The following is a 22881-nucleotide window of genomic DNA, read 5'->3' as shown; positions in this document are numbered from 1 at the left end:
AGATGAAGATCATTACAATTGGTATACAGGCTCTTGTGTAGGATTAGTCCCCTGGTTGTTGATTACCTGGTTTATCTGTTTATGGTTCTGAATTCTTGCATCATGCTCTATTGCTTGGTAATTAACTATGAAAATTGCTTTAATTTGTTAGTCTTTGTTTGGTTTTCAGTTCAAAACTACATTCAGTACCTTATAAATCGGGATTACGATTTCCAACGCACATTCACTGAACAGAATGCACCTGCTGGTTTGGGCGAATGAGCTTTGCCCATGTAGTCAACTTTGACCTTCCAAATGACATTGATGAGAGAGGGAGGAGCCGTCGAACAGGAGTTGGTGGTGGTCGATTTGGTAGTCATGACTTTCGGAGAGATGGCTCTTTTAGTAGAGGCGCTTCAGACTACTACAATGGAGGAGGAAATAGCGGTGGTGGCTGATACGACGGGGCCTCTGGTGGGTATGGTGGAGGTGGAAGGTATGGTCTAGTGCCTGGGACTGACTTTTCAACATATGTGGTGTATATGGGGTCTGGTTTCCACATCAAATAAAGATTGTGTAAGTACTAACATATTAGGAACATTTTGTTGTCTTCATTTGGGTGGTAATTTTGGCGGAGACTGGTTTTAAATTCTGAAAAGGGAGAAGTTGAGCTTTTTCTTTTATAGTTGAGCATGTTTCTGTTTTAAACATGCTGATTCTAGTTTCAACTCATATATACGTTGGAATGTAATGTTCCCTATTAAAGGCTCTGTAACATTATAGTGGTGGCTGAATTTAATGAATGTTTTCCACCAGATGTTTTCAATTGATCATACCATCACCATGTCCTGAGTCTAGGTTGGCTAGTATAATGTTTGTTCATTGTGTGGTGAGGTTTACTGGACCAAGGTTATTTACTGAGCAGCATATTTCTTCTCTTCGCGTATGCAAGATAAAGCAGTTTTGACTTATTCATGGCTAGGCAATGATGTGTGTTTATGGATCAATGTTGTTGGCACAATTGATTTTGGATAAAATTGATTGTAGTAAAATTAATTATAATAAAAGTGAGTTGAAATTCATTGATAATGAAGTGATTTACGTTTAAATGTGTTTATGAGAAAAAATGATCTTTGTAAAATAATGTTTATGAAATCTCATAATCGATTATGAACGGCAGAAGTTACAGTTTTTAGCTTTGAGCAGAATTGATTTCTCAAATATCAACTTTTAGCCATGCTTCTATCTATATTGTCGTCTAAAATGAATTTTACTCTATTAGAGTTGATTATGAGATTTGCATGAGGAATTAAACACACACTTAGTATCTCTAGACCTTTGGGTAGATAACAACAGATTAGTAGTGATTGATCTCGACATACTTACAGGAGATTAGTCATGTACCAATTGATCTTTTACGCTCAATGGTGCAAACACGAGATTAGTAGCGATTCTACTTCCCAAAAAAAAAACAAATATCACAAATTCTGATTAATGAAATTAATATTCGGGCAATTTTTTTAGAGAAAAAGTTTGATGCACCGACGGTATAAAGTTTTTTTACACCATCAACCAATCAGATTTCAAGGATGTGAGAAAATCTCTCTTTTCATTTAATTTCTTTAATTGACATGTCACATCCTTGAAATCTGATTGGTTGACGGTGTAAAAAAACTTTACACCGTCGGTGCATCAAAATTAAACTCATTTTTTTATTCATATTTTAAGAGATTGCATTGGTTTTTGGGCGAGTTTTGTTCTCTTCAGCATATCTAGCTCAATCTTTAAGGGGAAAGACTGAAAGAGTGAGTGAACTGGACCATGTAATCCAACTACCCTTTTTGATGATCAAGTCAATAATTCCAATTAGAATTGAACATGGAGTGAATTACATGCAAAAGGTGTCCTTTATTCATAGGTGTGGACATGATTCATTATCGTGACCTGCAACAATGAATAACTCTTCTTAAATAGAAAGATTCTATAGTATGAAAGACAACTAAGGTTGGGCCAGTCTTCCTAATTGAATGTTGAAAACAATAAAAGCTTATAACATCAAGCAAGAGACTTCTATTCTATTTTCAGTTTGTAATTCCATAACCTAAGTACTCCCTCCGTTCCTAATCTTTTGTTGTTTAAGGTTATGCACATTGTTTAAGAGTGCAATCATTGATATATTTGTTGACATAAACACCCCTATTTAATGTTCTCTTATAGTGAAGAGAGAGAATAATAGTTATTGGTTAAGAAATTTGTTATGATTTTGATTGGTGAAAATAAGAGGTGGTAGGTGAGAGGTATAGTATTAAATGAGGGTATATATAGAATAAATTGAGAAAAAATGCATTGGATTTATAAAACAACAAAAGTTTTGGAATTTAGGCCAAAAGTTAAAACAACAAAAAATTAGGAACGGAGGGAGTAATATTTTTTTTAAAGGCCTGACCCAAGTAATCTTATCATCAAAGTATTAAATTTTTACTGTTTATCCATTATATTTTATGCAGAAAATACATTTTGAATAGGGGTAAGAAAATCAATATGGTTTTTTTTTTTTGAAATTTCATTATGGGATTACTTGGATTAGATTGATTTTGAGGGTAAAAATCATCTGATTCAAGTTGATAAAGTTTTTTTTTTTTGACGGAAAGTTGATAAAGTTTTATTATTGTATCAACTGATAAATTCGTCATTAATTCAAGTTGATCCAATCTATAGCAGTATATTTTAGTTCAACTTTTTTCCCTATTTGGTGTAGTATATAAATCTTAAAAAATATATTATGTATAATCAATACAACGATAAATAATTTATAACATAATATAACATTTATAAATTATAAAATAATAAATATTTTTTTAAATTATAATTATACGTGTTCACTTTAATGCATATTTATTTAAATAATTACTTGAAACTCTATTAATCAAATATATTTTTATAAATAAGTACGTGTCATATAATAAATATATAAAAATAATATGAAATATTTATGAACAAAATTATATATATTCGCAAACATTTAATTTGAATTAAATTAGTTTAGTTTTAAAATAAAAATTAGAAATATGATACAATCTAATAAAGATGTTCAATTTTTTCAATTTCCAATTTGATCGATTGATCTAACATTAGTTTTTTCTTATCAATTTTATATTTTATTGGATTTGATTGGTTATGAACACCGATAACTCTAACTCTAAAAGGTTATGAAGTATAAATTCAAATTTCCCACTTCAAGTTTCCCACTTCAAGATTCACAACAATGCAAACATCAAGCGTTAGCATAAGTTAAAGAAAGGAAAATCTCAAAAGCCCAAACAAGTTAAAGAAAAGAAAAAGACAAAAAAGCTATTTGAAGGAGCCATGTGATGGCCTATCTATTTTCACAAATTCCACAAAAAGAAGATATTTCTGAGATCAATAAAAATTTAAATTAATAAAAAAAACTCTTGACTTGTCTTTCTTTCTCACTCTACTTTTTGGCTTCAAAATTGGGTTTGGTTTGACCCGTGAACTGCAACACATTTATTAAAGAAGGACCATCGTCACAACTCACAATTTATTACTATAAATAATTTCATCAATTTATTTATTGCACTCAATTTAACATTAATTAAATTAAAAAAAAAAACTCATTAGATTTCTCAAATCCCCAATTTCTGTGCTCTCTTTCTTCACTGCAAGTGAAAAAGGTGCTCCTCACGATTCATAGTTCTCTGAATCTTTCAAACGTGAATGACCCTTTTCATTTTTTGCCATTCTCTTGCAGTTTCTGTGGTCAAAATCGTGTCTTTTTCTCTTTTGCTGCTAACTGGATCGGGTTCCTAGGGTAGGCTTAAAAGGGGTTTGTGTTGATCTGTTCCAAGATGGGGAATTTGCTTTGAAAAATCGATTTTGTCAACGAGAGAAAGCTTGGAGATGAACCAGTTAGTTGAAAGCTCTGCGAATGGTCAAAGGGTCACTAGAGTTCAAGCTCCACTGGTTAGTCCAGTTGACTTCATTTTGTTTTGGTTATCATGATATTGGTTGTGTTTTTCTCAAATCGAATTTGTGTTGTTTTTGCTTTTCATTTTCATGGCATTTGAGATATATGCAGATATTTTCTTGTTCCATTTCTAGAAACACCTTTTTGTTTGTGTGTTTGTTTGTTAAGGTTCAAATTTGGTTGCTCTGTGTTTGAGGTTTTGGCAAACCTGGATTCCTACATTCTATTTGTGTTTGGAACAGAAGCTAAGAACTAAGTTGTGATTTCAGCTAATTGGGTAGTCTATAAATCATAGACTTCTTAAATTGGAAGAATCTCTCTGTGAGGGGCTCTTTTGACTAAATCAAAGTTTGATATTATAGGTCCCTTGTTGCTTCAGCATGCATTATCTATTGGCTTCTTAAATCCTAATCCTACCTAAACTTGTGTTATGATATATGGTAGTATTTTCTTAAAATAATCAAACTACTATATCATATCTGAGCTTTGTTTTACCTGGTAAATAGTTGTAATGGTAATGTTTGAATTTCCTAGTGTTGACATCTTTTTGGTATGTCAAGAGCTAAACCTGTGGTCTCTATTCAAGTCCCACTGCCACAGTCATCTGAGCTTTGATATTGTATATGAATCAATCATTAATCGCATTTTATACGCTATTGAATCTTGGAATGTGAAGTAGGATCCATTTGTGCATATGCTTCTATCCTTATCTTTGAACTTAATTTAGTTGACCTGTTACATCTTGTCATAGAATCATCGTCTGCTCTCTTGTGAATGCATGGTAAGGCTTTCTACAGTAGACCCACAATGAATCTAGCCCTTCCCTTGAGAGATTTAATAACTGGTTTCCCTTTTTTATGGTTGCGTCTTGTGGTTGGTATGGGTGTTTTAGATGACATTGTTTTCTGGACTTAGAGTTATATTGTTTGTAATGAAACTTCCAGCGCATAGAATGTTTATCAATAACATTAAGGAATGACAGGAATTGTCACAGGACAAACATTGCTTGATTTTTTATGTCCCATGGTAGATCCCTAGAATGTCAATGTGCCCACAAGGATGTAATTTGGGTTTTTTAAGTGCTCTATCTAAGGAAGATCATAAAGCATGTTGTGGATAGGGAGGATTAGGTTGAAAACTGTATGTGTCTTCATTTTCTTTGTTATGTCTCAGCACTTCATAATAAGGACCCTGTATTGTGACTTTTTGAATTGGGTTCATGAAAACACTTACAAGTCAGAAGACTATGTCTGTCACATAAGCCATCATCAATATCACTTACCAGTGTACATTTTATTTCCTAAGATGTCAAGATTTGTAAGAATGGAATAGGTGCATAATGTACCCTGCCTTGTCTTCACCATCGTAATACCTTCAAAACTCTACTGAGGGGTATGCTGTTGTGTAACTAGGTTCTATCTATGATTGAAGCATTTTAGGAAACATCATTGTTGACCTCTACATCTTTCAATCTGAATCTCATTAGGTGTCTACCTTCTTTGGAGCTTTTCATTACTAATGCAAAATATGTTTTCCTCCCTTGCACTTGTCTTTAGTCAGATATTCTCCTGACTCGGACTTATCATTCTTCACTCTGAATTTGAACTGTCATCATGTCGATGGTGATGGGGTTCTATATGGTCACTTATGATTATCTATTTGTATTTTTGATGTTACAACTTACTATGTTCCGATTTTATTAACTCAAGATGTTGGCCTTCTTCACAAATCGGAGTTTGTGAAGGAAATTTCTGGTGCATGTATGTGTCAGAAGCTCTTTTATTTTTATTTAAATATGTAACTATGAAACTAGTGTTGCCTTGGATGGTCTGGTGATCTCATGATGCATGTGATGAAACGATCATTCTCATTGCCCCATCTGCAGCATTGGAAATAACTCATCATGTTCATATATGATAATTTATAACTGAAAATTTACTATCTAAAGAAAATTCAGTTTTATAAAATAATTTATCCTCTGATAAGTCATTATTTTGTGAAGTTATTTGTCTGGAACATCAACTTTTTATTGCATAAAAAATATCAATTATTATTTTTTAATTCATTGGTATCCGAAACTAGAAAGGATATAATATATAGAGTGAGCTGTGTGCATGTGATATGCTCTTGGACATTATGCACATGCATTTCTTAGTGATTTTTTTTGGTACTTCCAATGTACTAACATGGAAAGTTTCATAGGTGGACTCTGTTTCATGCTACTGTAAAGTAGATTCAGGCCTGAAAACAGTTGCTGGGGCAAGGAAATTTGTTCCAGGATCAAAGATATGTATCCAACCTGACATAAACCCGAATGCACATAGGAACAAAAACTTGCGTAGAGAGAAGACAAAAGTTCAGCCTCCTCTGTTACCTGGTCTTCCTGATGATCTTGCTATTGCTTGTTTGATTCGTGTACCCAGGGTTGAGCACAGGAAACTGCGTTTGGTTTGCAAGAGATGGTACCGCCTCCTGTCTGGAAATTTCTTCTATTCGCTCAGGAAAAGTCTTGGAATGGCAGAAGAATGGGTTTATGTCATCAAAAGAGACCGTGAGGGAAGAATTTCATTGCATGCTTTTGATCCCATTTACCAACTATGGCAATCCCTTCCGCCTGTTCCTGGGGAATATTCTGAAGCATTGGGATTTGGCTGTGCCGTTCTTAGTGGTTGTCACTTGTACTTGTTTGGCGGAAGAGATCCACTGAAGGGGTCTATGAGACGAGTCATTTTCTACAATGCCCGTACAAATAAATGGCACAGAGCACCAGATATGCTGCGGAAACGACATCTGTTTGGCTCTTGTGTTATAAATAACTGTCTCTATGTTGCTGGTGGGGAATGTAAAGGAATTCAAAGAACTCTTCGATCTGCTGAAATTTATGACCCCAACCGGAACAGGTGGAGCTTTATCTCAGAGATGAGCACTGCCATGGTTCCTTTTATTGGTGTTGTTCATAATGAAACATGGTTTTTGAAGGGACTTGGGACGAATCGCAATGTCATCTGTGAATCCTATGCACATGAAACTGATACCTGGACCCCTGTAAGCAATGGAATGGTCAATGGATGGCGTAATCCAAGTATCTCGCTGAACGGACAGCTCTACGCCCTCGATTGCCAGGATGGTTGCAAGCTCAAAGTATATGATGGAGCAACAGATTCATGGAAAAGGTTTATTGATAGCAAGCTTCATTTAGGTAGTTCTCGGGCTCTCGATGCTGCTGCTCTTGTTCCCCTTAATGGAAAGCTATGCATTATCCGCAACAATATGAGCATCAGTCTAGTTGATGTCTCGAGTCCGAACAAACGCGTGGAAAGCAATCCTCACCTTTGGGAAAATATTGCTGGAAAAGGACCTGTCAGGTCTCTGGTTAGAAATTTATGGTCAACTATAGCAGGGAGAGGTGGTTTGAAGAGTCACATTGTTCACTGTCAGGTTCTTCAAGCCTGATATCAAAAAGAAGTTCTCTGATAATCTTGGTTATACAGTTAGGGAAGTTGTTGGATTTTTTGGGGAATCAGTTGAAACAGGTTTATAAAGATGAAGTTTATTGTTGATTTTGGCAATAGAATGAGGTCATTCCTTCACAATTATGAATAGGGAACAAATATTGTAAATGTTGGTTATCTCTAGAGCTGTGCCTTTTCCTTCAGTTACAATATGTTAGGAATTAGGATTTTATGTCATGCATTGCGGTTGTATATGATTTATTAGACAACAACATGTTACTGTTGGCATCTCTGGTGAAGTTGATTTATTTCTGTTAGCAGAGAAGAGCATATCAGATCCCATGTTGTGGCAAAAGCTGTTTCAGTGCATGGTTTGAAAGTGTGTTGATTGTTTTTGAAGACTATGAACTTTGAATTACTGAAGATTTTTCCATAAATCTAAAAGTTATATTAATCACTATTGTATTGTTTCTCAATCTAAGTAAAGAATTAAACTTTTATTTGGGATGTAGTAATAATCGCCTTATTGACGAATGCCTCAGCTACTTCATTGATGTCTTCCCTTTCATTCTGGACCTGAAAATAATACCTTCAGTTCCATCCCACACTAGAGAGAGATAGGCATAAAAGAGAGAAATATGATAACTAATGTGATATGAAGAGAAGCAAGAGATACGAAGAGGAAATGATTGAAAATACGATGGAAGAGAAAGTAAGTATGATGTATCAAAACTGTTCTCCAAAACTATCTCTCTGCTCACCAATAATTTATCCCTGTTCGAACTTCCATTGCTGCTTTTCTTGTTGGTGCCGGTACCAGCGAAGATGTTTCCTTGATCCATTGATGAGGTAAATGGCTAAACTGCTAAAGTATGAAAGAAAGAAAAAGAGAGTTCATGCTGTAATATAAACTATGGCATTTTGATTCTAGAAATATCACCATACATTTGCATTTACAATCTCAACAAGGGAAAAAACAGAGAAATTTTAGTGTATGTTTGGAAATCTCTCTACAATTAATTTTGAAGTCAAAATTAATTTTGAGGAGAAACTTATATATGTAGCTTCTGGTTCTGGTTGGTATAAAGAGACTTGAAGCAAATGTTCTATATTTGACTGTTATTTGTCATCTTGTTAGAAGAAACTAGACTTGGGTTTGTTAAGTGGATGATGCTATTTGCCATGTGCCAAGTTGCCTGAGGCATAATTTCTTTTCTTTTTTGAGCTACTGTTCATGAAGGAAAGCGTTACTTTTAATAAAATATTTCATGGTGACATTGTTAATTATGGCTTCCTTCATAAAATGGTTGTGAATTTGTAATAATCTTTACGTGTTTAAATCGGTGGCCTAGAATTGACGTATAACAAACAATCTACTAGTGAACAAAGCTGGGTTACATCATGAACAAGGCTAAATCAAATGGGTGAGGGATGGAGTTTTGGGTTTAAAAAGAATAACAATTAGTTTTGGGTTCAAAATCGCGTGTTTATAAAGGGGGTTTGCGTGCGTGTCCTCTCACCATCAAAGATGGTTTTGGCGTAAATAAACTTCAATTATAACTCTAGAAACAGAAATGCAGCTCAGTCACCCAGCCCAGCTACCAAGTGTAAGTGTAAATATGATTAGTTAAAATTATATATCAGTGAGGGAGAAAGTAATGAAAAGAGAGAAGTTAGATATCATGGGTATAATGAATAAACTTTTATTCTGTTTTCTTTACCTTTTATATCAAAATGAAAATGAGTGTTATCATCCTTTGCACTTATTTTAGCCAAGTTTTGGGAATATTATATCAAGTGTTAGATACAAGCCCTTACTCTAGAAATCTAGTGGGGAGTGAATATGCCTTTTCCCTAAATTTGAATTCTCTTTTTTTTTATAGGGAGGGGGAATTCGAACATTTTCTTATGTGAATTTTTTCTCATATTCTTTTATGCCAAGAATTTTGTGTTTATTTCACTCTTCATGAACTTTTAAATGATTTCACATGCATATATTTAATGCATACAAGTGAAGAAAGAGATAAACACAAAATTTTAATATGAGAAAACATGAGAGAATTTTCACATCAGATGATCCTAATCAATTTTCCTTTCACTGTCTAGGGTATTTATAAGGTTTATGGTTGTCTCTTGAGTTTCTAGTTGCCTTAGGGTTACATTGTTCTTTATGGTACACTTAGTGGCTTAGAAATTATCTTAATAACAATCTTAATGGTCGCGCGACTATTTAAGGTGGCTCCAGAGTCCTTTTGTTAAGGTTGATCGTCCTTCTTAAGAGAGTGTTTAAGGCTTTTAAATTCGGAGAGTCATAATTAAATGACTAGTTTAAACGACATTTTTTTTTTTGTCGAACTTATCATTCAAGTAGTCGGATTTGGGCTTCCAAACTTAGAAGGTACAATGTTCAATCATTTCATGTGTCATTAAATGTTGATGAAAAAAAGTTTAATAGTGAAGTATATCCATAGATTAAAAAAAAAGTATATCCATAAAAATCATGAAACCAAAACTAACATATCCAACAAGAACATTTAAAAAGAATTTTTATTCGTTTATGTTCAGGTAAAAGTAAAACAGGGATTCATTAAATTTGAAGAAACGGTAACAGAAGATGAAAACATATCATTGACTTTTGTTCACACGCGATCCACGAGGTTGGTTGCAGTGGATCCTCCTTGACAAGCCTTGGGGGAGCACCCCGGCACATTCACAAACTCCTCCGCCGGAAGTTTCTGCGACAAAGCTCCAGCAAAGAACTCGAGCATGCCGGAGTCCTTGTGGACCTTGATTCCGGTAACGGAGGGCCAGAGGAAGAGTATCTGGGCCTGGATCCCGGAGACTCTTGTGACGGAGCCGTAGGAGAGTTTTCCGGTGAGGCGGGTGTGGAAGTAGACTAAGTACTGGTCGGAGAAGTGGACGTAGCAGGGGGAATCGAGCTGGATTGTGAAGAAGCCATCGGTGGAGATGGTGTAGGAGATTGCGTTGTTGGGGATGAGACCCTTTGGGAAACCGTATTCAGGGAGAAGGTCGTGGATGTCTGTGGATGTGGAAGAAATCACATGGAATAGGGATGTGGAGCACAGAATTAACAAGTTTAAGATAAGAGGAGACATTGTGCAAGATGAGAGAGCCTTTGAGTTTGAGACTCTAATGGAATGGATTCATATAATTAAGGTCGAATAAAAAAAAAAACCTTTAAGATGATAACTTTTGTGAATGATTAAATTAACAAATAAAGATAAAAAAAATATAATTTTATGAGATAGAAATTCATCCTCTATTATTCGGGTGTCATGGTGATAGAGCACATCATTCATGAGCCAGTTGTACCTTCTATAACTTAAACTTTTGGAATAATTGATTACTTGATATGGTTTTAGAGGTTCCATGACCAAAATGCAATAGGGTGAAATGTAGGAACCAAAATCAAATGAATCATATTTTATAGGGACCTCAAAGTAAGTCTTATTTTTTTAATAAAGGAAGTTATCATAGGTCAAATAACACATCGACCAAAAATCAATAAAACCATAGGTTAAATACTTTATTATTATTGTTTCTTGTTGAGAGCTACCAACTATCAAGATGCTTTTATGATTCATCATTTTTTTTAGTTCAACAACTACGAAGATGCTAAATGCAAATCACTTTCAAAAAGAACAATGCAAATCAATGTTATTTAGTTCATTTTTTTTTCACTCAACCATATTTTTTGTTATTCTATTGTTAATACTTTTATGCTAAATACAACATTAAAATATGTCATTTTAAAAAAAAAGTCACAATATTTTGAAGTGATTACATCAACAAACTTTTAATCTCAATCGTTCATGATCAAATTTAACAATTCGTTTACCCCCAATAAATAATTTTTTACTACTTTATAAACATGAACAATCTTTAAGTTTACATTTCAATATAATTTTCAAATGCAAAATTCATTTCCTCACAAATAATTCAATCAAATATCATGATAATAAGACTTTTTTTTAGTACACTTAAAAATTTGAATAAACTTGTACCAAAAAAAAATTTAAATAAACAAACAAGCAAACTACACTAGTAAATCTAGAGACAAACAAGAAATAATAAAAGATGGAGAAAACTTTCAGATACACATAGGAGACTCCTCTGACAAAGCTCATCAAAGCTAAAGCATCAACAACGATATTTCACTCACAAGAAACATGTAAGATGCTAACATTTCAATTCCAACTCAGCATCCCTCTAATTCTCAAAATATCATTCTTCATATTACTCACACCAATTGTAACTAAGCAAATCAATAACAATCTTGTAATGTGATGCACGAGTAACTTCCATGTACCCCCAAGGCCCCACTCCCAACTCCCAACTTGAAACCAAATACTACAAACTTGAAAGATCATAAATTATTTTATTCATATTAATGAAATAATATTATTCACCAATTTTTTTGGTAGTATAAAACAAGCACATGGTCTATGTTGATATTTAAAATTGAAAGGGGGAAGACTCGAGGACGAAACATAGCAGCATCATCGTTACTCTCTAGCACTTTGCCACCGCCACTATTCTCCTTCTCTCAATCCATGGCAGCAAACGCGCCTCACGCGCTGTTCATCGTCGCAACCATCTTCACCCTCCTCTCTTCATCTCTCACCCTCTCCACCGCCGAAGAAACGGCCTACGACATCCTCCCCAAGTACGGCCTCCCCAGCGGCCTCTTACCGGACACCGTCACCGGGTACACCCTCTCCGACGACGGCCGATTCGTCGTCAATCTGGCCAAGACGTGCTACATCAAGTTCGACTACATGGTTTACTACGAGAAGACCATCACCGGTAAGCTCAGCTACGGCGCCATCACCGACCTCAAGGGGATACAGGTCCAGCGGTTGCTGATTTGGTTCAACGTTGACGAGATCAGGGTCGATTTGCCTCCTTCTGATAGTATCTACTTCCAGGTTGGGATCATCAACAAGAGGCTTGACATTGACCAGTTCAAATCTGTTCGGTCTTGCCGCAAATCCCTAGCTTCTTCTTCCCCTTGCCATGGAAATCCAATCACATCATCAGTGGTATTTTGATTTTATCATTTCCTAATTTCTTGTTTCAGCTGTTAATTTTGATTTAATTTGTTTTTTTTTTTCAAATTTTATTGTGAGCTTGTGAATTGTTATCTTATTTAATGTTTCTGGAACAGTAGATTAGGTTTAAATTTTGATAAGGGGTTAGGGGTTGCTCTTGATTTAGTGGAATTAGGAGAGAGGTCCTTTGTTTGTGTGTCAATGCTGGATCTTGTTGTGTTTGGTTTTACTATTTTCAGGATCTTCACAACTAGGTTAGGTTTGACATGTGACAGAGCATGGCTTTATAAATAGTGTTTGAGATTTTGTTGGTAGTTTGAGGGGATGATGTTCCAGTTCAAGGACCCTATTAGATGCTTGTGAGACTATGTTATGCTCCACTTGACCAACAGATTGTGGTTAGGGGTAGCTCACTTGGTGAGCTAACAGAAATGAAGAAATTTGCTGGGTGAAGGGTCAGGGATCAAACCCTGGCGAATGAACTAATTTACTAACAATTAACAACTAACATTTGCCTATTAAAAAAAGTAGGGTGTGAGGTTAAGGTGGAATAAATAGTTGTTATATATGGTTATTGAATTAGATTCATGTTGGCTATATTAATTGCTACTATTAAAGGAAAAATATAATCGGATTTGGCTCCTTTATGCTTTGTTTGGATGCAGAGGTGAAAATGAGTGGAAGAAATGTAAGAGGAAGAAATATAAAAGGAAATAATATGAACGGAAAATGAGATGATTTTTAAGTTGTTTGGATTTGTGGAAAAGGATGAGAGAATGAAAGGAAAAGTGAAAGTAATGATTGTATAATTATTGATTATTCAATATATAATTTAATTAAAAAACCAAAAAGTGCATTTAACTTCACAACAATATATATTTATAATGAAAAATATTCAACTTCACATGCATCAAGACACCTACACGGCCTTTTGTCATTTTTCTTGCCAAGGATGGGTGGAAAACTTTTAATCCACTATTCACCATCCATTTTCCTTCCCCCTCCATTTTCATGTCTCCCCAAAACAGCCCAAGATTCCATTTTCCACTCATTTTCATGCTTAACAACTTCCTTCCTTGCAAAATGACCACAAACAAACAGACTGTTAAAGTAAGCTAGTTCACTCTAGAGAGAAAAGCTAGGTATCTCAATTGTTAATAAGAAATATTTTGAGAGTAAATTTAGCGAATTCATGATTTCTTATGCATGTCATGAAATATGGACATCTTAATTTTTCTCATCACTTTCTGGGATTTCTTACTTTAATCTTTAAAGAAAGGATTTATCTATAGGAGTCAAATTATACTTTTAGATGATGTGATGAGGGTGTTTGGATTTCCTTTGGACAGAAATAGTTAGTTGATGTGTGTGGTTCCAGCCCAAATATTTTTATGTAAGTATTGAAGCTCTGTATGGGAAGATGCTATTAGCTTTTCTGTTTGAATTTTGATGGGAATCTTTGAACTCATATATCAGTTTCAATTTGATATTATCTGCAATTAGCTTCCTTAAAGGTGTGATTTATGCTATAAGATTCAGGGGTGCTGTGTATGTTATGAGGCATAGATCAACTATACTAGTTTTTAGAAAATATAAGGTATGGTTGATGCGGTTAATAAATGCCCTACAAGGCTGTTCTAGGAACATTAAGATGCCATGTATGTAGTTGGTGAAATATTGAATAATATTGCTGGGTGTTCAGCTGTTTAGTTAAGGCTCTAGTTGCCCCACAGTTGCTTAGTTTTGACAATTTTACTTGAGCACTTTCTACTTAGATTGAATATCTAATGGTGAGTGGAATGAAATAAAATGAGATGGAACACAATAGAATGAAGTTATCGTTTTATTATTTGGATATTTTTGTAATCGAAAAGAAGAAAAAGAGTCATGCCATCTCATATTCCCAACCTGAAAGGGATGAGGAGGGTATTGGATGGAAAAAAAATGGAATACATTACCATATGTTAAGTGTTAACTAAACAGTATGCCCCTTAGAATATGCACAGGCAGCCATGAAGTGATGTTATTGAATTCACTCTCACTCATATCAGTTTGTGTAATAACATGTGAATGAAACTTTTATTATGAATTGAGGTAAAAGTCTCTTCACATTGCACTCAATTGGTATTACAGACTAAATCTTAGGACTCCTCAGCCTATGTGACATCAGTTTGATTGTGGTTACTAGTTGCTTTCGAAACATATATGTGTTTCTCAGAACTACAAGTTTTCCACAAATTAAATGCATACAGCTATTCAGTTTGATGAAATGATCATGCAATTATCTACAATCTTTTCCCCCTGCCTTTGATACTATGTGTTTGGACAGTTAATCGTAGTCTGAGAAAAACTAACTAATACAACTTTTTGCAACTTGCAGCTTCCTGAACCAGTGAAGGAAATTCCGATGCTTCTCACGGAGTAGATGTCATTTGATACTGCAGTTTTATGGCTTGATGAAATGACATTTTAATCTGTCAGTGTACTACTATTGCCTCGCAGAGTCAACACTCACCATTGTGAGTCTGGTTGCGTTATGTAATATCCTTATGAAACCCTTGAGAACCTATAAAGTATATATGTAAGTTCTGAGATTTCAATTTCAGGTTTGTTGTCTGTTTCTCGTAACGCTAAGATTTGTAAGTGCTTTATAATGGATGGCAAAATCGAATCATGCTAAAACTAAAAAGGACTTGGAGTGGTACCTCCAATATAGTGACTTATTATCGAGAAAAAAAATACATTATGGAAATGCTTTAGAATATGAGTTTTTTCCCCATCTGCGGAGGAATGAAATGATAACAAACATTATAACAAGAAAGCATTAGCTAAAAGTATCAAGGAAAGCTGTGGGGCGAAAATTGAACCCATTGAGCAAAACTAATAATGACTTATTGGAGGAGGCAACATAATTTTTTTAAAGGAGATTATAATTATATGAAGAATACTTTTTCTTCTTTGCCTCCATAACTACAGCCTAACTTATTTCTTTATCGTCGTCATCCAATACCCTTCATCGCAATCACCACTTGGAACCATCCACTAACACATCTATGAGAGGAGGAAACCACCCTGCAACCACCGGCGCCGCTTCCGGTTGTGTACTTGTGTTGATACAATGGGTAGAGTCATATATAACTTGTGTTGATACAATGGGTGGAGTCATATATAACTCTTACACTTAATATTTTCTATTGATTTAATTTAGATCTAATGTATGTAATTAATTGAGATTATGACATCATGTGACTCCAATTTCAAATTTCAAAAAAAAAGACATCATGTGACTCCAATATCTTCTTTCTCCACCGAAGTAACCCTTGTTCCTTTTCTCCCTTAGCTCCATTATTGGCGAAGTCATTGTACTCGGATTTTTAACCATTAACGTATCAAAAATTTAATTTTCACAAAGTATAGTTATAATAATAATTTCCTTAAATGAGGTGATTTGGCTAGGTGGATAATTATGTGGAAATGAAAGAGCACAGAAACAAACACCACTTATTAATTCTTTTTTGAATTTAATTGTAATGCACCGTTAGTGTAAACATTTTTTACACAAACATCCAATGATAGGTTGCCAAGTCATACAATAAGCTTTTAATTTAATTAAAATAAATAAGATATTAAATGCATTTGAATACATAACATTCAGTTATTTGACGTCTGTGTAAAAATGTTTTACACTGACAGTGCACAATCATTAAACTCTTTTTTTTTTCAACCACTTATTAAAATTTAAGTTTCAACGCTGCTAACAATGGTTTGATGTGACGAATGGGCCAAACAGTGGCCCCTTGTTCCTTTGTAGGTGTAACTTAAGGTGCCAACTAGGGTGGTCAACTTTCTTTTTGGTCCACCGGCGGACCAGGGGTATATCAGACTTTACACCAAGGATATTTTAGGTTATTCCCCCCTCTTTTTCTTTCCCCCTTTAATCTCCTTCTTCCCCTGCCACTGAAATTCAGAATCTATCATCTTCAACCATTAACATCTTCATCAAAGATTTTCCCTCATAAAACTCAAGAAACAAATCCTAAATCCGATCAATACTTCAACATGATGAAGTACACAGTTTAATCTTTATTAATTTAATTGGAATTGATGCAATAATTTTAACACGTGTTTCATTTTCATACTGCAGCATTAACAGATTTGATTTTTCACCAATATTTCTGAGTTTACAAAATTGTTCAATGCTAGTACTCAGTCTGAAGTTATAATCGAATATGAATTACAAAAAGGATCTGATGCTAACACCAAAATATCTCAGTCTATGGAAATAGATTAAGATCATAGCTATCTGAAAACAGCGATAGCAAAATAAACTTAAAATTGAAACATGGTGTCTCAAAACTCATTTCTTCTTTCCTCCCTTGGCAGCATCAGAAGCCTTGGTCTTTTTCACACCCCAGATCTTCTTGGCTCTGTGTTCTTCTGCTCCTTCAACTGCTTCCTTGACTTTTCTACCTTATTGTCAAGACCGTTCCTGATAAGTCTGTACTTGGGCACTTCTTGGCATTTTCCACCAATATTTCAACGTGATGAAGATACTAACCCAGATGAAGTTCGGGTTTGTACCCTTCCCTCTTGTTCTGTCAAAACAACCCGATCTAGTAGCAGAAGAAACAATAACTTGCAATTTTCATATTGTAGCTTAGTGGTGCCCCGGCCAAACCGCCGCCGTGCACCGCCACCGGAGGCGATTCCCGGCGTAGCTACGATGACCTCCTTTTTCAGAAAGGAAGGTACTTTATCGAAGATCTTCCTCCCCTCTCTTCAAATCCGAGGCCAGAACAAAGAAAGGAGGAACCTTTCATCCAAATCTGAACTGTCCCAGTTCTGGATTTGCGACATGAACGAATGGATTTCTGGACCACCACCGCACCTGGGACAGTTAACTCATCGATGAGAGGAAGCAAGTCTGTAATACACCACCACCGCGCCTCCTCCTTCCTCTTGAACAGCCACCACCGTCCCTCTTTCTCTCTCGGCCACAACACCAAGAGCCACCGCCACGAACCCACAACAACCACACGAGCTCCTCTCCCATGGCTGCACCACCGCGAGTCACGACCACCTCCCATTGTCCAGCTGCAAGCCACAACAGCCGCAGCACCACCACCTCCATAGGAACGATGAAGAAGCAGGAATGAGATTGGGTTTGGGGATTTTGGGGTATTTTGGGGGACAATTATACCCTTTGAATTGAAATTCAATCCTGACTATTAATCTAAATAATATTCTTATATTCCAAGATCCTACGGTGTTTAATGATGGTCCACCGGTGGACAAAAAAAATAAGTTACCCACCCTAGTGGGCACCGTAACTTAAAAGAGAAAAGAAAATCACAGAAAAACCATTTGTAAACAAAATGTTTAGATGAGGCAAAAGAGAGAAATAGTTTTTCATACTACCATGGTACTTATAGACAAGTAAAGGCATAAGAAATATATCATTCAATGCTCTGCTTTAACCCTCACATCCCCATTTGGTAGTGCACTTTGTGCTTGTGCCAGACGTTTCAACTCCTGCAAAGATGCAATAAGACCAAGATATGTTAACTCAAAACGAAAAACAAATGTTAAAACATTTTAATTCACTAACCAGGTTTCATCTTTTTGCATTCAAAGCCCATTAAAAAATATTAGCAACAAAGTAGCCAAGTACCAAATTAACCATGTGATATGCAGTGTAAGCAGCAGAAAGAAAACCCAAAATATTTAAATTGTGTGGGATTAGTTATTGAGAATATGTAATCTTAATCTGAACAAGGGATCCTAGATGTTATAGGTAGCAACAGGTAACTGTTAACCAAGTACCTATAAGTGGTTCAATGTAGTAGAATCGAATGCAATAATAATGCATGCCAAGTTCTTCATAAAATATGTACAACCTCTCTTGGCTATATCATTTGTTTAATTTCTTTTATCTAGCTCACACAAATCTTTCATTGGAGACAATCTAGCTTGAGATGGGATGATTACTATGGGCCGCAAAGCTCTGTCTTCAAGTATTTATAACACAACTGCATGTCCAAGATTCGAACCTGACACCTATGGTTAAGCTGGATCAACTTGTCAGTTTATCTACTCACTTGGCAGTATATCATTTGGTTTAATTTGAGAGTCCAGAGAAACTTGATAGGCATGCCGTGTAAGGGCCCTAAGACAGTAGATCGCCACATGGATAGTACCATGAGGAAGGGAGGATTGATATGTTAGCCATAAGGTCTGATATGTTAGCGAAAATTATTAGAACTAGAGAGTGGGAAGGAAGGGACAAACTGGGTGAGTAAGTGGGGGATGATTGCACACCCTCTAAGATCTGAACTACCCTTTTTCTGCATTTCCTTTCTTTCTTAGATTCTTGAGAATTATATCTTTGTTTCTCTATTCCTGGGGTTTATTGCTTGTTTTCTTCCATCAAAAGTTCCGGAAAGAAGATAGAAGAGTAGTATGGTAATCTGGTTAAAATAGAGTTCTATATCAGAACTCAAGGTCATGCCTGATGCGGGTGCGTAGGTGATGAGGGAAATAAGTGGACAGATTGCTAAGATGGCTACCAGTCAAACCATCAATCATTCCAGTGAAGAAGGTTGATAAGAGAAAAATGCAGAAAGCAAGGTTGTCAAAATCATAGATGATACCTAAGTCCAGTAACATGAAACATAAGATCCTATCTGTCATAAACAATATTTCAATAATATATAGGGGCATATCAAGTGAGGGCATGGGAAGTGAAGAGTCAATCTTAATATCATATATACATGGATTGTCAGGATTAACTCTCCTAACACTCTCGCACGACACGCTCCCTACACCCACCCACAGATAAGCCAGAATAACAATAGAATACCAATCCACAGCTGACATTTCAATATCTTCTGTTTCAAAATGCATAATAGATAGGAGTAGGTTGTCTCAAAAGTCAGCTAAAGGAAGTTATAATGCTACAATCATCACAAGTCAAAAACAGGAGATTAACTCTGTCTCATAACACCCAGAAACAAGGAATGTCAAAAACAACACAAGAGTCAAGAGGAACTAACACAAACCCAAACACAGGAGAAGTCAGAGAAGTGAGAACTAATTCCAAATCCCAGTCCCAAAGACCAAGTTACTCGATCAAAGTCTGACAAATCTTAGTCAACGTCCATTCCACAACCCAGACAAGGTTACACAGCCCAGCCAAGACCAGAGACAAGTCACACAGGGAAAGCATCAATTGTGTGAAACTTCAAAGGGTTGGTGTCAAATATTTTGGACAGATGAAATTAGGTTCAGTTGGGTAAAAGAATGCAGTAAAAAATGTCATTCAAGTGTGGATAGGTAAAAGTTTTAGGCTATGCTGGTTTTTAGTTCTTCATCTACCCAATACATGAATCATCTATATGAAGGGCTCAGATGTCTGGTCAGAAAATCACACACTGTGACAATCTTGCACACGTTTCACCACTGATGCAGCAAAATGATGCGCCAAGAGGGTTGCAGAAGCCAGAGAAACACATAAAACATGTAACAGTCTACAAGTGGGAGCATGATTTTGACAACTATGGAAAAAAGGGCAGGAGGCAATATAAATGTAACAACTCAGCACATCCGGATGGACTTCTTTTGTTATGGAAGAAGTAAGCCAACCTAGTGGCTCTAAAGAGAATGAATAGTGCTTTCAGTATGAAGGTATGCCTCCCAGATTTAGGTACCTCTCGTTTCTTTGAACTTTGAAGACAACCAACAACTACAGAGAATATATCAAAATAAATTTGTGGAGTTCTCAAAGGAGTCTTCGGGCATATGAGTTGTTGTGTGGTCAGGTCATAGAGTATGAGAATCACGACAAGGCACGAGATAAGTAATACTTACAGCAGCAGCAGCAGCACGACTCTCTCTAAAAGTTTCAACCTCATCAGGAAAGTTTTGCTCCAATTCCTCGAAAAGGTGCTTGCGAAAATCCTGCCCCAAACAGAAAATGCTAAGTTGGACTAAAGCAGCTAATTAAATATATGTGAAGAAAAAAAAATGGAAACAAAATGAGTGCTCATATCTAATAAAAATCAAGAATGAGAATCAACCTTTAATGCGTCAGTTTTTCCTTTGGTGATCTGATTCTTTGCTATGCAGTTGTTTATAACATCTTTGGTAAACTCATCTGGATTCTTCCCATCATCAATCAAACTAAACCAGCAATAAACAATTAGGTTTCAAATGAAAAAAGAAGAAGCATATATTATGTTGTAGAAAAACTATAGAAGCACAAACACAGGCAAAAAGACTTACTTCACAACCTCCATAGGAACCTGAACATTGCACTTCTCTGCCAATTTAACCATGGTGTCAAGCTCCCCAACCAGCACATTGCTGGAAAATTGAAGTAAAAAATGATCAATTGTGAACATGGAAAAAGAAGTGAAACAAAGAAGAATAAAAATGCATGACAGTAAAAGGACCAGAGGAAGATACATGCGTTGGAGGAGAGGCATTTGAAAGGCAGCATTGTAGGTAGATACAGTAAGGTAAAGCTGATGGATAATGCCCAGAGTTCTCTGAATAGAAATGTCAAGCTGGTGCAGCTCCTGAATAGATTCATAACCTCCTGCTGCAGCAGCAGAAGCTGTTGTGTCATTAGCTTGAGAGGCCAACGGTCCATTTCCACCACTCCCACCATATCCCCCCACAGCTGCACCTTGTGATGAATCCATTTGTGTTCTTCAATAAACTGAAAAATATAATGAAAATGTTTAATCCAAAATGCAAAAGAAAAATAACAATATAAAAAAATAATCTAGCATTTCTCTTAACGACAAAGAAGACCTTTGGAGGCACCAGTGAGAAGGGTTGATAACATGGTAATTAGTCATGATTCATGCGAAGAGAGGTAGAGGGAGGCCAAAAAGAACTTGGGAAGATATTTGTTAAAAGTATCTCATTATCAATAATATCCCTCATAATCTAGTTTTTTATCGAGCTCAATGATGTACTGTCATCAACCACAAGGTGTGGCGTAGTCACTTCATCCCTTAATCATGAGGGTCGGGGGTTTGATCCTCACCCATGGGAATGAAGCAAATATTGTTGTCAGCCGTTTACCTCTTAGGGCGAGATGATTAGTCATTGCTGTCGATCATGGATACATTAGGGTCACCCAAAAAAATAACGTAATGTGATTCATATAGCCGACCTCATTTAGTGAGATAATTTCATTTAGTGGGATAAAGCTTTTGTTGTTCTAGAAATTTAATTATCATGCACAAGGTTCTCCTATCAAATTCAAAATGAAAGAGGGAATCAAATAAAACATCATTCAAAATTCAGAAACCATGAATTTCCACAGATATAAAAGATGGAGTGGTGAATACATTCATCAAATTCAAATGGGTTAGTGGAATTATCCTCAAATTCAAATTAAACACAAATGCAAACACGGAACCTATTGAACGAAACAAGAATTTTCATGACAGCTGCGGATTCTCGCTTACCTGAAGAATTGGTTAAGGCCAGACACAGTGAGTCGCAAAGATGGAGAAAGCCTGAGAGAGAGAGAGGGAGAGAGGTATGAGACGAAGCAAAAGAGCGACGAGAGAGATACGCAAGAACTTGGAAGAGAAAAGAGACCGTAACATTAATATTTCACTTTTATTTTATTTTATTCTTGTTTTCAAATATTTCCCTTAGGAATAATAAAACATGTTATTTTCCTCACTTTATATTTTTTAAATGCAGGAAATATTTTCTTACATATCATTTTTTGATTACATATTATTTTAGTTGTGAGATTTTCAGTTTTTAGTATTTACATGTAAATTTAAAAACAAAACGTGTGTTAAAGAAAAAAAGTTGAAATTACTTTTTACTTAAACTTGATTTTAACCTAGTTTTCAAAACCACAAAAAATTATCTTGCATTATGTTTTCTTAGTTTTAATAACGTGAACATCTCCACCCTTACCATTTTTTATCTCCTCTTTCTAGCACCATCATCACAATTGTCATTGCCACCTATCAACCTCCACTGTCGTTGCCACTTGGTACCACTACCCCACTGCCACCACTGAAAACCTTGATCAATGCTATCAACACCACCAACACTTTGTACACTCCATTGCCCACACCCTCCACTACCTCCTACACAAACTCTTACTACTTGACACTCTCCTTTGTTACCATTGCACCACACCCACCACTACCACCACCAACATTAATTGAAAGCACATGTCGTGATAGCAATTTGTTCTGACATCCTCCACCTGACTAGTACAACTATTATTACTCGATACCACATCACCACTTGTTAACCTCGACCACCACCGCCCGATACCTTCCAGGCTTCAGCCCTTCCACCACCACGACTGTCACAATCAAGAAAACCCATCACTGCTATGTTCACTTGT

At 35.8% G+C, this 22881-nt stretch overlaps 4 protein-coding genes across 5 annotated transcripts; 2 read left to right on the top strand and 2 right to left on the bottom strand.

Annotated features, from left to right (window-relative positions):
* Window positions 1-3560: 3560 nt before the first annotated feature.
* LOC130711501 (F-box/kelch-repeat protein At1g55270) lies at window positions 3561-7736 on the top strand. 2 transcript variants are annotated; one of them, XM_057561165.1, is made up of 3 exons: window positions 3561-3674; window positions 3752-3963; window positions 6170-7736. In XM_057561165.1, exons 2-3 carry the CDS (start codon window positions 3901-3903, stop codon window positions 7418-7420), a joined length of 1314 nt encoding a protein of 437 aa, XP_057417148.1. In that variant the 5' UTR covers window positions 3561-3674; window positions 3752-3900; the 3' UTR covers window positions 7421-7736. The 2 variants fall into 2 exon arrangements, with proteins under 2 accessions (XP_057417148.1, XP_057417147.1); XM_057561164.1 differs by having other exon boundaries at window positions 3600-3963.
* A 2216-nt stretch (window positions 7737-9952) lies between these two features.
* On the bottom strand, window positions 9953-10590 carry LOC130712029 (uncharacterized). Its single transcript, XM_057561850.1, has one exon. It carries the CDS (start codon window positions 10533-10535, stop codon window positions 10059-10061), a length of 477 nt encoding a protein of 158 aa, XP_057417833.1. The 5' UTR covers window positions 10536-10590; the 3' UTR covers window positions 9953-10058.
* A 1296-nt stretch (window positions 10591-11886) lies between these two features.
* Window positions 11887-15096, top strand: LOC130713655 (uncharacterized). Its single transcript, XM_057563439.1, has 2 exons — window positions 11887-12482; window positions 14872-15096. Exons 1-2 carry the CDS (start codon window positions 11994-11996, stop codon window positions 14914-14916), a joined length of 534 nt encoding a protein of 177 aa, XP_057419422.1. The 5' UTR covers window positions 11887-11993; the 3' UTR covers window positions 14917-15096.
* A 2603-nt stretch (window positions 15097-17699) lies between these two features.
* Window positions 17700-22123, bottom strand: LOC130711554 (mediator of RNA polymerase II transcription subunit 10b-like). The gene is made up of 6 exons (XM_057561228.1): window positions 21971-22123; window positions 20955-21210; window positions 20772-20852; window positions 20567-20669; window positions 20358-20447; window positions 17700-18023 (listed from the first exon to the last, which is right to left on the bottom strand). Exons 2-6 carry the CDS (start codon window positions 21191-21193, stop codon window positions 17952-17954), a joined length of 585 nt encoding a protein of 194 aa, XP_057417211.1. The 5' UTR covers window positions 21194-21210; window positions 21971-22123; the 3' UTR covers window positions 17700-17951.
* Window positions 22124-22881: the final 758 nt, after the last annotated feature.

The sequence above is a fragment of the Lotus japonicus genome, chromosome 4 (genome assembly GCF_012489685.1).
Source record: "Lotus japonicus ecotype B-129 chromosome 4, LjGifu_v1.2".
In the NCBI taxonomy this organism is placed as follows: Eukaryota; Viridiplantae; Streptophyta; class Magnoliopsida; order Fabales; family Fabaceae; genus Lotus; species Lotus japonicus.
Note: the sequence above shows the minus strand (reverse complement) of the source record. Positions and strands in the feature narration are given on the sequence as shown.